This window comes from Apium graveolens, unplaced genomic scaffold (genome assembly GCF_009905375.1).
Source record: "Apium graveolens cultivar Ventura unplaced genomic scaffold, ASM990537v1 ctg7142, whole genome shotgun sequence".
Classification (NCBI taxonomy): domain Eukaryota; kingdom Viridiplantae; phylum Streptophyta; class Magnoliopsida; order Apiales; family Apiaceae; genus Apium; species Apium graveolens.
In genome coordinates this window covers 1-16579 of record NW_027420075.1, presented here as the reverse complement: position 1 = coordinate 16579, position 16579 = coordinate 1, and the positions used below count along the sequence as shown (strand labels likewise).

Below are 16579 nucleotides of genomic sequence, written 5' to 3'. Positions count from 1 at the left end.
TAAGCTGAGAAGAACAACCCTTCCAGAAGGGGAGGTATTGCCGAATGACTATCTATCTGTGTGATAGAAGCCTAGTAGGATACCATCTATTGTTTAATTGCTTGTCAAGTACTAAAGGCTGGCCACCTTCTGTACTAACTATGCGATATAACAAGTGTTCATGATCATAGTGATCTCTCAACAAATTCCTTTACTTCTATATGATTGATCAAACTTTGGGAAATAGAAACAGCTGAAAAAGGAGTAGTAAAGTTATGGTGGTATTCGGAATGGAGACACATTCCTGATACTAAGGTTGACGCGTGTATTAAAAGGTTATAAAATGGTAACGAGCAAAGGTGTAACCAGTATAATATTAGGAACGGAAGATAATAGCGATTACGAACTGGAAAAGAGTGGGTATTGAGAAGCAAAAGCTATAATTCTAGAAGCTACGATGAGGGTCAGTGCAATAGACTTGAAAGAAATTGGAATGATCACTTAACAAGGATTGAGTTTTCTTACAACAATAGATCATATGTCAGTATTGAGGTATCGCCTTATGAGATCCTTGAGGGAAGACAATGTCGATCTCTCTTATGTTAGGATGAAGTTGTAGAGCGCAAGATGCTCAGACCAGCAGTGGTCCAAAGGACCAAGGATATGATAGATCTAATCAGAGGACGGCTGGTAGTAGCCCAAGATGGATATGATAAGTATGTTGATTTGACACGAAAGGACAAAGAATAGAAGTAGGGGACCTAGTGTTGTTAAAGGTATCCCCTTGGAAACCTTTGGAAAGGATTGATGAGATTCGGAAAGAAAGGAAAGCTAAGTCCACAATTTGTCGGACCCTTGGATGTATTAAGACATTTTGGGAAGTTAGCATATGAGCTAGCCCTACCCCCGAACAGGTAGCAAGTCATAACGTGTTTCACGTATCAATGTTAAGGAAGTGTAATTCGGATGCCAGATAAATAGGGGCATATGAGCGCATAGGCATGCGACCAGACATAACCTATAGGGAGCAACCAGAAAGGGTTATAGATCGAAAAGGAACAAGTGCTTAGGAGAAGGGTTATCAAACTATTCAGAGTTTGATGGAAGGACCACAATGTGGGAAAATTTACTCGAGAGTCAGAAAGTGCAATGCTAAGAGAGTATCCCTATTCATTTTCTATCTGATTCCGGGACGAAATCCTTTTAAGGAGGGGAGACTGTAATAACCCCAATTTTTGGAAAATTTTTGAAACCCTTATGAATAGTGTTTTTACTGAATGAGAAAACTTTTCATGCCACACTAGGTAGGGGTTCTTTTATGGATATTCTGAGATTTTATTGGCACTCTATATGGTATATAAGTGTATGTAAAGATCGTCAGAATCCAATTCCGAACACTTTGATTTTCCCGGAAATCCACTAGATACGGAAAGAATTGAGTATAAGGTAACATGATAAAAATGATTTAAATTAAAGGATTATAAGAGAGGATCATAAAAGGAATACAATATATTGAGAAAGGTTAAGGGAATCTAAGTAATAAGATCCCGGGTATGATCCCTCAAACGATAAACGAAAACGAAAGTTAAGCGAACCGTATAACAGATCAGCGGTCATTAGGCAAACAATGAGAAGCTAATCAAAGAGATTAGAAGGGATGATGACATAGCAATGTGACATAAGCATGACATAAGGGGAAGAAGATGTGGTTGATTTAAAACCACACAAAGTCAAGGCTAGAAAGGTAATTAACCAAAAAACAAGACAAAAAGCAACCAACCAAGCCAAAACATTTCATTTTCATCAAAAAACACAAAACCCCCATTTTCTTCATGAAGCTCTCGGCCCCTTTTCTTAAAAAATGAAGATCCAAGCTCCACCACTTACTATTTAGCAAGGTATTTATCTAAGCTTCCCCATGGATAGTTACATACTTCCTATAAGTTTAAGCTTCCAATTCCAAGCCAATCTTTTTCTATAAATCATGGAAGAAGATGGTGAATAGTACTTTCTTGAAATTAATTTTTGTGTTCTTGATTTCTTTGAAAGAACAAGCTTGTAGGAGGTTAGATTAAGGCTTCCATGGGCATTTCAAGGATCTTTCATGGATTAAAAGCTCTAAGGAAGGTATAAACTCCAAACCCTAGCTTTGGTTTTGAGTAATTAGGAATGAATATGATTGATATAGTATATGTGAAGCATGAGGCTTGTTTGTTTAAATTTTGGTTGAGTTTGTAGAGATTAGTTGGTTTTGTGGTGTTTTTGGAGTTGTAAATCTTGTTAATTAGTTAATGAACTTAAGTATAGCTTTTAGTTCATGTTTGAGGGTAGTATAAAGTTGATAATATTGAGTTGTTGGGGCTGTTGGAGTGTGTTTTGGATGGATGTTGGTTGTATGATTGATTTGGGGTTGATTGGTGGTTGTTTTGGAATGGTTTAAATTTGGGAAATCGCGTAAACATAGCCGCCATAATGCCCGATTTACCGTAGACTGTTTTTGTTCTTAACATCAGAACCCTTGAACTCACTGCTAGGTTTTGACCATTGCCATGTTTAGATAGTTCATGTTACGAGCTTCATTTTGATATGTGGTTCGTTTGATTCCGATGAACGGTTTAGGAGAAACGGCCGTTTTAAGTAACGACGTTTCGCGAACGAACCCTTACTCCTCGCCTTACTTTGAAACATAGGTTAAAGACCTTAAAGGACTAATTGAAGTATGAAACATTTATGTAAGGTGTAATAGGCAGTTGGTAAGACACTTGCGATATATTGTAGCATGTGATATGGTACATATGCATGCCTGTTTCGTATTCTTGCCATATATATCTGTTGGTTCAGTTGATAATACCTATGCTAGAGAATAGCGGTAAATTGCATATACCCTTAGTATAGGGACCCAAAGGTGAAAACATTTTCTAAAACCGGGAGTCGAGGATCCCGAGTAGATTTTATATATATATATTTATATATATATATATATGGTTATAGTTTTCAAAACTATTAATCGAATAAGATTTATTCGATAACTTTATTTTATTATTGAATATTATTTCGAATATTCATCCGAGGACTTATGACTCCTTTATTTTATTATTGAATATTATTTTGAATATTCATCCGAGGACTTATGACTCCTTTATTTTATTATTGAATATTATTTCGAATATTCATCCGAGGACTTATGACTCCTTTTATTTTATTAATTGAATATTATTTGAATATTCATTTGAGGATGTATGACTCCTTTATTTTATTTAATGAATATTATTTATAATATTCATTCGAGGTATTATGACTCCGCTTATTACTGAAATATATTCTTTATTTTATTAAAGAATAAGGTGTCAAGAATCAAACTTATTTTCGATTATTCAAATAAAGATAGTACTTTCATATAAGTATATCTTTGGTTATTTAATATCCATTTCAAGTATAAGTTTTAAAACTTCTACTTCGATTATTTTTATAAGGATTATCTTTATGAGAATATTATTTAAATAATAATATTAAGATATTTTCTAATATATCGGGACTGATTTATTTTAATAAATCAGCAGTACTCCAAACATTCTTAAAAATGTTTTCGAGTCTTCAAAATGATTTTTAAAGTTAGAGTGGACCCCAAAACTCATTTTTATATTTAAGATCTTCCTTTCAAAGGGGATTTAAATACTCGCTCAAAACCTGGGGGATCCATCTCTGTGGTGCATTTTACATTCGCAACGTGGTTGCTGTTTTGAGAAAACAAATGAATTGATTACTTACCCAACTGTTCGGGAAGTAAGCCCATCTAATTGAGTCGGCATAAGCGACAGGCCGGGGTACGGTCTATCAAAGTGTAAGTGGCTGGGTGGCAGTCCATCAACGCGTAAGAGGCCGGGTGGCGGTCCAGCACAAGGTCCTTATGTGGCCAGGGTGATGACCAGTGGGGGATTCATCCATCTACTAGTAGAAAATGTTACTTATTGGTATCTTTGCCTGATCAGCAAGATATCGAGTTTATGCCAAAATTCTTTTCCTTTCCAAAATTCATTGGATGTTACCAGCTCTGTTCATACTTTACATAACAGAGGTTCCAGGAAATGTTTAAGAGATATATATTTGGATATATATCGGGACTAAATAAAGTATCTCGTAACTTTATTTCATTCAATAATATTTCAAAGATTGAATCTATTCAAGTCTTAACTTGTGGTCTCATCTATGGGATGACTTTTTTTTTAAAACCTATAATACTTTGAACAGTGGTAGTTCAAGTAGCCTTATAAATGATATAAGTATAGTGAAGTATTTGGTAACTTCATCTTCCTTTAAGCTTATATCCAGTAAGTAATTATCTTACTTTTGATAAAAGATTCTAGTAAGTATCCATTTATATACTTGTATTATGGTTATCACTATATATTATCTTGCGAGCTGTAAGGCTCACTCTTGCTTTATTTCTTCATCACACAACAACAGTTAGGAAAGATGGCCAGACTCCAGCAGACCCAGCGCAAGCGCGTGGGAAGCGTCCCGCGTCTTCCCGTTGATGTTGTAGCTGCTATAGCTGCAGAGGAAGATCTATTGGTAGATCAGGCATTCTACTTTTGAGAATCAATTATGTATAATTATAACTTGTGGCAGATAATGACAATTAATTGTAAACTTATTAAGTAATCATTTTGGGTTGTAATAACTTTTAAATTATGGATTCAAAGACTTGTACTTATTTCAATTTCATCTCTGAGACTATAACGGGTTGTGGTGTGTGTTAGCGTGGGGTCACAGCATAAGGTTAATTATTATTAATTAAGTGAAGTGATATTGTGGAAAGAAAGACCGTGACGACCCGGATCCCTGACCCCGGATCTGGGGGTGTTATAATCGTCGAGGTATTTGCTTAAGTCTATAAATTGACTTAAGCAGCCTACAAACCAAATGTTGATTTGGAAACTCAGAAAGTAGACCAGCTGACAGATGATACTCAGGTAGCAAAGCCATATATACTTTCTCATCTAAAATACCATGAAGGAAAGCATTCGTGACATCAAGATACTTGATATACCAGTTGTGCTTAGCAGATAAAGTAAACAATAAATGAAGAGTAGACATCTTGACTACCGGAGCAAATGTCTCAAAATAATCTAACCCAGCTGTTTGAGTAAATCCCTTTGCAACAAGACGAGCCTTGTCACGATCTACATCTCCATTAGCAAGATACTTGACCTTATATAACCATTTACAACCCACCATCTTCTTACCAGGTGGTAAAGGCTTAATCGACCAAGTTTGGTTGGCTTCTGGAGCTGCCAATTTGACACTCATAACTTCACACCAAGCAGACAGTTTGACAGCTTGTTTATAAGTAGGTGGCTCAGAAACTTTGAGAGGACATGAACACCACTGTGGATGCATCAAAAGGCGGATCAACCACATATGTAGGTAAGGTAGTACAAGCATTAAGGTAATATTGGTTGCAAAAATGTGAAGGAAGACCAGTATAGTAAGAGAATTTAAAAGGCAATTGTCTAGCACGAGAAGATTTTGAAGGATGAGTAACTGTAAGACGAGATGGAGTTGGCAACACTTATAACTCTTTTTCTATCAAATAAGTAATAAAAAACCTAATTTTGTTTTTGCTTAATAATTATATAAAAAGCTATTTAAATTCAAATACGCTAATGTGTCGATAAAGTTCACGTTCCATACTTTGTATGAAAGATGACTACGAACAGTGTTGTTGAGGTTAATGATCTGTCAAGAGGAAAGTTTGCATTTATGTTTTATTTGAAAAAGTTTTTTTTAATAAAATTAACTAGAAATTATGTCTTATTTAGAAGAAATTTGCGTTCATGTCATCATAAAATAAAATAACCATGAACAGAGAGATTTAAACTTTTAACTAAAATGAAAGAACTACATGAGGCTGCTTAAACTCAACGGTATTTTACCAGTAAAATGAATAAAACTTAGGCCTCCTAATTAAACACAGTAAAAGCCGGACAATTTTATTAGACTGCATAAGATAGATAGTGGTTAAGTTAGAAATTAGTTAAGGGTAGATTAGACATTTAATCTAGTTGAGAGTTAGTTACTTCCCGCCTAAAAGTTTATTCTTGTAAACTTGTATATAACTCAAAATAATCTGTATATTTTATTCATTCAATACAATTTTCATTTTTCATATTAGAAATTCTACATGGTATCAGAGCTATGATCTCTGTTTCTTTAGTTTGTTACATCTTTTTCCGCCATTAAAGCTTCAATCAAGTTTTTTTCATTCTTGTTTTTCGTTCTTTCAGTAGTAAAGTTCAGTGTTTCTATTTGCAACAATCATTCTACTGGTTGTTGATAGTAATCATAGTAAAATTGATTGAATTCGATCATTTTACGATCATTTTCTTTTTCTATCAATCTCTCTCTGTGTGACATTTCATCAAACATTATGTCTACATCGACGGATAATTCTACAGATGCTACAAAAACTCCAGAATCTGATCTTGAAAGTTCATATCAGTCAGTTACTTTGGATGCGAGTCATCCATTATATCTACATCCTTTAGATCATCCTGGTCAAGTTCTTGTTACTAGTGTCTTGAATGGTGAAAACTTCAATGAATGGAAAAGATCGATGTCTCTTGCACTTTTAGCGAAGAATAAACTTGGTTTTGTTACCGGAAAATTCAAGGTTCCTTCTGAATCATCTTCTTATCTTGCACATTGGCAGCGTTGCAATGATATGATAATTACTTGGCTTCTTAACTCTGTTGTTCCTGAGATTCGTTCTAGTCTTGTTTACATTGCTCTTGCAAGTGATGTTTGGGATGATATCAATATGCGTTTCTCTCAGAGTAATGGTCCACACATTTTTGTGTTAAAAAAGGCTTTAAGCTCTCTTGCACAAGAAAATCTTACTATTTATGGATATTACATAAAATTTAAGATGAACATATATCAATATCACAAGCAAGAAGATTAGAGAGCAAATCATGACAACATGTAATATGGTCTGTTGCTCCTGAATCAAGAATCCAATCTCTAGAGGCATGACAATTAACAAGGCATACAGAAGTGAACAGGAACGAGACAGAGTACCTGATTGAGGTGGTTCAAAGTTTGTTTGAGACAATTGACTTTGATTTAGAAGATTCAATAACTGTTGATACTGAATATCAGACAAACAATTTCCAACAGAGTTTTCAGGACCAGCAGAGCTTTCAACTTTCTCAGTAGAGGTTGGCACTGTGGATGAAGCAGCAATTTGAGCAACAAAATTGTTCTCCTGATGATTAGCCTTAGCAGGAGCAACATTTTGCTTATTCTTTGGTGGAAAACCAATCAAATGAAAACAACGATCCTTAGTATGATTCTTTCCATGATAATAAGTGCACTCCAGATTAAACCTCCTTCCATCAGGCATCTTAACATCAGTTTTCTTGAAATCAGATCTAGGAAACCTAGCTTTACTCATAAGAGCAGCAGACTCAGTCAGTAGTGTTTGACAGAGCTACATAATTTCTCTGGTGTTCTTCTTGTTGCAATAGTGACAAAACAGTTGTTAGTGGAGGGATAGGATTCATCATAAGGATTGACCACGAATATTAGTGTAAACTTCATTTAATCCAATCAAAAACTGAGTAACTTTCATAACCTCTTCATATTGTTCTTGTTGCTTCTTAGCTTTACAGAGACAGACACATACACACTTACCTAATGGAGAGTTTACAAAGGTTAAACTTAAAGGAACTATAGTGTTAACATCTGAACTTACTCTTTATGATGTTCTTTTGGTACCTAGTTTCCAATTCAACTTGATTTCTGTCAGTAAACTGACTTTATCTGTGCCTTGCACACTTCAATTTTTATCTCATCTGTGTGTTATTCAGGACTGTATAATGAAGAAAACATTGGGGATTGGTAAACTCCAAGGTTCACTGTACAAGTTACTTCTACCAACTTCATCACAATTCACTTCTCTGTTTCCTCAAGTTTCAGCTCACTGTAATGCTGCTCATTCAGACAATTCAAAACTTTGGCATTCTAGATTAGGTCACATACCTTTTCCTGTAATGCAGAAGATTAGTGCTATTGCTACTCAAGTTGAGTTCTGTAGTTTTATTCCTTGTGATGTTTGTCATTTTGCTAAACAAATCAGGTCTTCTTTTCCAGCTAGTACTAGTCATTCTACTGAACCTTTTCATTTGTTACATTGTGATTTGTGGGGGCCTTACAAGTATAAGACATATTTTACTTGTAATTCTTTTCTTACTATAGTGGATGACTGTAGTAGATGTACCTGGACCTTCTTGATATCAAATAAATCTCAAGTATTCTTAATTTTTTCTAATTTTCTGATTCACATTAAGAATCATTTCAAAGCCTTAGTTAAAATTGTGAGATCTGATAATGGCTCAAATTTTTTTAATAAAGATCTTACAAAATTGTTTCAGTCTTATGGAATTGATCATCAAAGTTCTTGTGTTGAGACTCTTCAACAAAATGGAAGGGCTGAAAGAAAACACAGACATCTTCTTCTGTTGCAAGAGCTCTCAAATTCAATTCAAAAGTTCCAATTCATCTTTGGGGAGATTGTTTACTCACTACCACTTATATCATAAACAAAACTCCATCTAAAATCTTAAACAACTTATCTCCTTATGAAATACTTTTTCATAAACCACCTCTCTATGATCATATGAGAGTATTTGGTTGTCTTGCATATGCTTCTACCTTGTCTAAGAGAGCAGATAAGTTTGCTCCAAGAGCAACTAAATATGTGTTCATTGGATATCCTCAACATCAAAAAGGCTACAAACTCATTAATATTGAAACATGTCATAAGTTTGTGTCTACAGATGTTGTCTTTTATGAGAATGTTTTTCCCTATACTACATCTGTTTCCATTACTTCAACCATGTTTCCTTCAGATTCTTCTTTTATTGATGATTTAGTAATTGTCAAATACTCCATCTTCTGCACACACTGAGCTGGAACATCATCATTTTCCTTCTATTTCATATGATTCACATCATTCTCATGATACTTCACCTTCTGCTAATTCTCATCTTGATAATTCTCATGATTCTGATAACACTGATCATATATCTTCTTCTGATAGTGGTTCTGCTACAGTATTACCTATACCTGAGAAAAGTTCTAGACCTATTAGAGTAAAACAATTACCAGTTAAGTTCTCAGATTATACAGGTCTTCCAACAATTCTTAATAAGACTTGTGCCACAACTGTTACATATCCACTTCATATTGTTGATTCCGTGCAAGGTTTTACACCAACTTATCAGGCTTTTGTAGCAAATTCCACTGTCATCCCTGAAACCTTATTTTATTCTCAAGCTATAAAAGATTCTAACCGGTGTAAAGCAATGCAATTAGAACTGAGTGCTTTGGAAGCCAATAATACTTGGCAAATTACTTCTCTTCCTCCCGGCAAGAAGGCAATGGGTTGTAAATGGATTTATAAAGTCAAGTATAAATCTGATGGTACTTTGGAAAGATATAAAGCCAGATTGGTGGCTCAAGGTTTTACACAGACTGCAGGAGTGGATTATTTTCAAACCTTTCCACCAGTAGCTAAAATGGCCACTGTCAGAATGGTACTATCCATTGCTGCTATTCAAAACTGGCATATTAATCAGTTGGACATTACCAATGCTTTTTTAAATGGAGATCTTCATGAAGAAGTGTACATGAGATTGCCTCCAGGTGTGCCTATTCCTGCTTCTTTTGTTGGCACTAATCCTGTCAGTGGTTTGATAAGCTTTCTGATGCTGTTATCCAATTTGGCTTTACACAATCAAGGGGAGATGCTTCTATATTTTATCTACATTCAGTTACTTCAGTTACAGTATTGCTGGTTTATGCTGATGACATAATACTGGCTGGTTCTTATGTCAAGCAAATTGGAAAGATAAAAGAGTTTCTTGCTTCTAAGTTCAAACTGAAAGATTTAGGACACTTGAACTATTTTCTTGGACTTGAAATAACAAGGTCTTCAGAAGGCATATATATACATCAAAGGAAGTATGCAATGAATTTGCTGGAGAATACAGGTCTGTTAGCTGCAAATCCAAGTGCTATAACCATGGAAGCTCAACATAATCTCCAGTATGATTCTGGAACATCTTTTCCTGATGCTATGCAATACAGAAGATTGGTTAGGCAGTTGATTTATTTGACAATTACCAGACCATACATTTCTTATCCAGTGCATATATTGAGTCAGTTTATGGCTGCACCAACAGATGTTCATTGGAAGGCTGCACTGAAATTAGTAAGGTACATAAAGGGTAATCCTGGCCAAGGTATGTTTTTATCAGCTAAAAGTCCATTAAAATTGAAAGCTTTTTGTGATGCTGATTGGGCTACATGTCCTATGACTAGAAGATCATTGTCTGGATATTGTGTCATGTTAGGAGATTCACTTATTTCATGGAAATGCAAAAAGCAGAATACAATAGCAAGATCTTCTGCAGAGGCGGAATACAGAGCTTTGGAAACTATACTATGTGAAGTCACTTGGTTGTACAATCTATTCAAAGAAATATATTTCAAGATTCCTACACCAGTTCCTTTGTATTGTGATTATACATCTGCAATTCACATAGCTGAAAATCTAGTTCTTCATAAGAGGACAAAGCATATCGAGCTGGAATGTCATTTCATCAGAGATAAAGTCAAGGAAGGGCTGGTGCAACCTGTGTACTTGTCTACCAAACAGCAACCAGCTGATCTACTTACTAAACCTTTGATAGCTGCAAGACTAACGTATTTATTGAGCAAATTGGGAGTTCGAAACATGTTCAGACCTGCCAATTTGAAGGAGGGTATTAGACTGCATAAGATAGATAGTGGTTAAGTTAGAAATTAGTTAAGGGTAGATTAGACATTTAATCTAGTTGAGAGTTAGTTACTTCCCGCCTAAAAGTTTGTTCTTGTAAACTTGTATATAACTCAAAACAATCTGTACATTTTATTCATTCAATACAATTTTCATTTTTCACATTAATTTGAAATAACAACATACTGGTAGAATTATTTCCAAGTGTTCACAGTTTAGCGAAACCGATAATATAAACTCAGTCACTGTAGAAATAATTCTGTAAAACCTAAGTCTTTCATTTCCTTCGGCATATCCATGTATGCAAATTCTGTTGGTCCTATACGTTCAACCATTACTCTAGCCACCTCATCTCTGACCTCATCTCTGCCAGCTAATGCCCAGCTCAGCTAATTACAGCTCAACATTCTGTTATAAATTCTGTGGACACAATTTGCAGTATATATAGTCATTGAAAAAGTGACAAAAGTGGTAGTAGTGTGTATAAGACTCTATTCTTCTTCTTCATAATTTGTTAAGTTTGTAAAACAGATTCAGATGGATTATAGAAAATAATATCTTCTAGTTCTCATTTCTACACCTTCAATGCATTATATTTGCATTATCATCATGGTATCAGAGCATGATTTCAATCAAAATCAACAGTTAATCGGTGTTCTTTTCAGGTGATCTTGTTCTTGTCTTCAATTCTTCATTATATAGATCGTCGATTTATTCGATTCGTCGTCATCGATATTTCCTAGCAATTTCATTGTTCATAATAATTTCTGATTTCAAGCTTTGCGATTAGTAACGATTAGTGTTTTGTTGATATTGGTTGAGATGTATAAATGTTTTGTGTGTGCATATTAGTTGTTTATAGAATTTGGGAACGATCTATCGTTAATTCATTAATTTTCTTCATCAAAATTGTGATTAGATCAGTATATTTTGATTCTCTTCAATTTAAGCAACGATTTATTGTTAATTTTGTGATTAGACCAGTATATTCTGATTCTCTTCAATCTAAGCAATGATTTGTTGTTAATTCACCAATCTTCAAAAATAAATCAATTCATTACTCGATTCACTATGTCTGAAACTAGATCTAGACCGTGTTTACCACCTAATAAGGATCCTACCCGTGTTTATTTCATTCATCCTTCTGATTCTAATACTACTCAGTTAGTATCCGTCAAATTCAATGATACTGGATTCAATAACTGGAAATGTTCGATGATGCTAAGTCTATTAGCTAAGATTAAAATCGATTTTGTTGATGGTATTATAAGCAAGCCTGAACCAACTACAGTTGAGTATAAAGCCTGGGAAAGGTGTAATGATCTAGTGTGTGCTTGGTTGTTGTTCAATATGGATGATGTGATAGCTAAAAGTGTTCTGTTTCTCAAAAGTGCGCGTGAAATTTGGATTGAACTAGAGGAAAGGTTTGGCTATACATCCATGACACAAGTGTATTCACTGGAGCAGCAGTTAGCTGAATTGAGTCAAGGTTCTAATAATATATCTGAATTCTTCACTAAAATTAAAATGATTTGGGATGCAGTCAATGATGCAAATCCGTTTCCTACTTGTACCTGTTTGAAATGCACATGTAATCTGGAACATAGGGTTTATCAGATGCAGCAAGATCAAAGAATGATTCAATTTATAATGAAACTAAATGAAGAATTTGCATCTGTGAGAGGGAATATATTGATGCAATATCCTATGCCTAACATCGCTAATGCTTATAGGCTCTTTGCTCAAGAAGAAATACACAAGGAGTTATCATCTGTGACAAGTCAAACTGAATCTTTAGCCTGTTTTTCAAAGAAGAAAAATTTCAAGAATTTTAAGCCACAAAGTATGTTTAACAAGAATCAGTTTGTACCTAACAAAACTACAAAAGGAGTTCAGGCAGGTGCTCCTGGGAGAAAACCTCAATATTTCCGCACTCATTGCAAGATTCCACCAGGGTTCAAATCTAACAGGGATAAGAAGGTTGCTGCTACAATTCAAGCTGATTTGATTAAAGAAGAAGGCTCATCCTCCACCACTTTTTCTGCTGCTCAGTACAATCAATTTCTGGAAATGTTAAACAAACGTCAGCAATCTGGTTTTTCTTCTGTCAAGCAAAATGAGGACTCTTAGAACACTCATGCTCTTCTAGCAGGAAATATATGTCTTATGTCTAAATATGATAAAGATTGGATTATAGACAGTGGGGCAACATATCATATTTGCTCTAATATTGATCTATTTAAAGATTACAAATTAGTTACTGGTAGCAATAAGTTCATTACTGTTCCAGATGGGAGAAAAGTTCAGATAACTCATATAAGAAAATATCTCTAAATAATGACATCATTTTATATAATGTACTTTATGTTCCTGAGTTTTATTTCAATCTGATTTCGGTTAAGAGGTTATGTAAGGATTTGAGTTGTCAAGTAGTTTTCATTCATGACAAGTGTTATGTTCAGGGCCTTTCACAGAGGAATCAAATGCTTCTTGGTAGTCTTCACAATGGATTATATCATACTGAACCTGAAGAAACCGAGTCACAAATATGTTGCACAATAGTTGAAGAAGCCCAGTTATGGCATCTAAGGATGTGGCATAAACCATTTTCTCATCTCAAGCTAGTAATCCATAATGTGATACCAAAAATTGTGCCAATCAATTCATCTGTCAAGTTTGTCCTGCAGCAAGACAGACTAGAAAGTCTTTTTCTTGTAGTTGTATCAAAACAAAAGGTGTATTTGAATTGATCCATTTAGATATCTGGGGACCATATCAAACAAAAACTCCAAATGGTTGTAATCAGTTTTTAACTGTGGTTGATGCTTACAACCGATTTACTTGTGTTCATTTGTTAAAACCTAAATCTGAGGTTATTTTTGTTTTGTTGAAATTTGCTGCCTATGTGAAACTCAGTTCAAAACTAAGATTCAAAGTATAGATCTGACAATGCAAAGGAGTTTTGTGAAGGTGATTTGCAAGTTTTCTGTCAAAAGCAAGGTATTCTTCATCAACAAAGTTGTGCATACACACCCCAACAGAATGGGGTAGTAGAAAGAAAGCAACAAACACTTGCTTGAAACTGCTCGAGCTTTATCTTACCAGTCTAAAGTACCTCTTCGATATTGGGATGAGTGTATTCTTTGTGCAACCTATTTGATTAATCAAATGCCATTAGCTAGTATCAATAATCACTTTCCTTATTTCAAACTTTTTAATCAACCTCCAGAATTAGACCATCTTAGAACATTTGGTTGCTTATGTTTGTTAACACTCTAACTGTCCACAGAACCAAATTTCATCCTCGAGCTGTTCCTGGGGTATTTTTAGGATACTCCTAATACATATTAAAGGATAAAAGGTTTTAGGCATTGCTACAAACAAAGTGACTACTTCCAGAGATGTCACATTCTTTAAAAAACATTTTCCCTTCTTATTTCAAAATGAAACTTCCGCTTCATCTTATCCAACAGTCATTTATCTTTCTTCTGTCACTCCTTTTTCATCTATCATTAATCATGAGTAAATGTTTCTTGTTCTGATGAAACGCTAGTTCAGTTGATACTAACAGTCCAACTTTGAATTCTTACATTGATCTCTCAAATACTCCTAATTCTTCAAATACTCATGATACTAATAGTATTTCTTCGACTGACCCTTCTTTAGTGCATGATATCAATACTTCTGTTCTGGATACTCATCTGCCTTCTTTAAGACAATCAACCAGATATCATAAGCCTCCTGGATACTTAAAGATTTTTACTGCAATACAGTTTTGCTGTCTAATCACTGGTGTAATCTAGTACAGTTTTCTGACCTTCCTTGTGAGAAGAAATGTATTATCTCTAAGATATGTGATATAATTGAACCTTCCCTTATTCAGAAGCTTCACAACATCCTCTTGGATTGAAGCAATGAACAAAGAATTAGTAGCTTTATCTCCTAACAATACTTGGAAATTGACTGATTTACCTAAAGGAAAAAAGCAATGAGTGTGTTTTGGATGGATGTTGGTTGTATGATGATTTGGGTTGATTGGTGGTTGTTTTGGAATGGTATAAATTTGGGAAATCGCGGTAAACATAGCCGCCATAATGCCCGATTTACCGTAGACTGTTTTTTGTTCTTACATCAGAACCCTTGAACTCACTGCTAGGTTTTGACCATTGCCATGTTTAGATAGTTCATGTTACGAGCTTCATTTTGATATGTGGTTCATTTGATTCCGATGAACGGTTTAGGAGAAACGGCCGTTTTAAGTAACGACGTTTCGCGAACGAACCCTTACCCCTTGCCTTACTTTGAAACATAGGTTAAAGACCTTAAAGGACTAATTGAAGTATGAAACATTTATGTAAGGTGTAATAGGCAGTTGGTAAGACACTTGCGATATATTGTAGCATGTGATATGGTAAATATGCATGCCTGTTTCGTATTCTTGCCATTTATATCTGTTGGTTCAGTTGATAATACCTATGCTAGAGAATAGCGGTAAATTGCATATACCCTTAGTATAGGGACCCAAAGGTGAAAACATTTTCTAAAACCGGGAGTCGAGGATCCCGAGTAGATTTTATAATATATTTATATATATATATGGTTATAGTTTTCAAAACTATTAATCGAATAAGGTTTATTCGATAACTTTATTTTATTATTGAATATTATTTCGAATATTCATCCGAGGACTTATGACTCCTTTATTTTATTATTGAATATTATTTGAATATTCATCCGAGGACTTATGACTCCTTTATTTTATTATTGAATATTATTTCGAATATTCATCCGAGGACTTATGACTCCTTTTATTTTATTAATTGAATATTATTTGAATATTCATTTGAGGATGTATGACTCCTTTATTTTATTTAATGAATATTATTTATAATATTCATTCGAGGTATTATGACTCCGCTTATTACTGAAATATATTCTTTATTTTATTAAAGAATAAGGTGTCAAGAATCATACTTATTTTCGATTATTCAAATAAAGATAGTACTTTCATATAAGTATATCTTTGGTTATTTAATATCCATTTCAAGTATAAGTTTTAAAACTTCTACTTCGATTATTTTTATAAGGATTATCTTTATGAGAATATTATTTAAATATATTATTCATATATTTTCTAATATATCGGGACTGATTTATTTTAATAAATCAGCAGTACTCCAAACATTCTTAAAATGTTTTCGAGTCTTCAAAATGATTTTTAAAGTTAGAGTGGACCCCAAAACTCATTTTTATATTTAAGATCTTCCTTTCAAAGGGGATTTAAATACTCGCTCAAAACCTGGGGGATCCAGCTCTGTGGTGCATTTTACATTCGCAACGTGGTTGCTGTTTTGAGAAAACAAATGAATTGATTACTTACCCAACGTTCGGGAAGTAAGCCCATCTAATTGAGTCGGCATAAGCGACAGGCCGGGGTACGGTCTATCAAAGTGTAAGTGGCTGGGTGGCAGTCCATCAACGCGTAAGAGGCCGGGTGGTGGTCCAGCACAAGGACCTTATGTGGCCAGGGTGATGACCGGTGGGGGATTCATCCATCTACTAGTAGAAAAGGTTACTTATTGGTATCGTTGCCTGATCAGCAAGATATCGGGTTTATGCCAAAATTCTTTTCCTTTCCAAAATTCATTGGATGTTACCAGCTCTGTTCATACTTTACATAACAGAGGTTCCAGGAAATGTTTAAGAGATATATATTTGGATATATATCGGACTAAATAAAGTATCTCGTAACTTTAT

At 34.5% G+C, this 16579-nt stretch overlaps 1 protein-coding gene across 1 annotated transcript; it reads left to right on the top strand.

The window, feature by feature from the left end:
- The first annotated feature begins 11893 nt into the window (after window positions 1–11893).
- Window positions 11894–12952, top strand: LOC141703874 (uncharacterized). Its single transcript, XM_074507269.1, has one exon. It carries the CDS (start codon window positions 11894–11896, stop codon window positions 12950–12952), a length of 1059 nt encoding a protein of 352 aa, XP_074363370.1.
- Window positions 12953–16579: the final 3627 nt, after the last annotated feature.

Coding starts and splice junctions, on each gene's coding strand:
- LOC141703874 (XM_074507269.1), top strand. CDS start 11,894: ATGTCTGAAACTAGATCTAGACCGTGTTTACCACCTAATAAGGATCCT.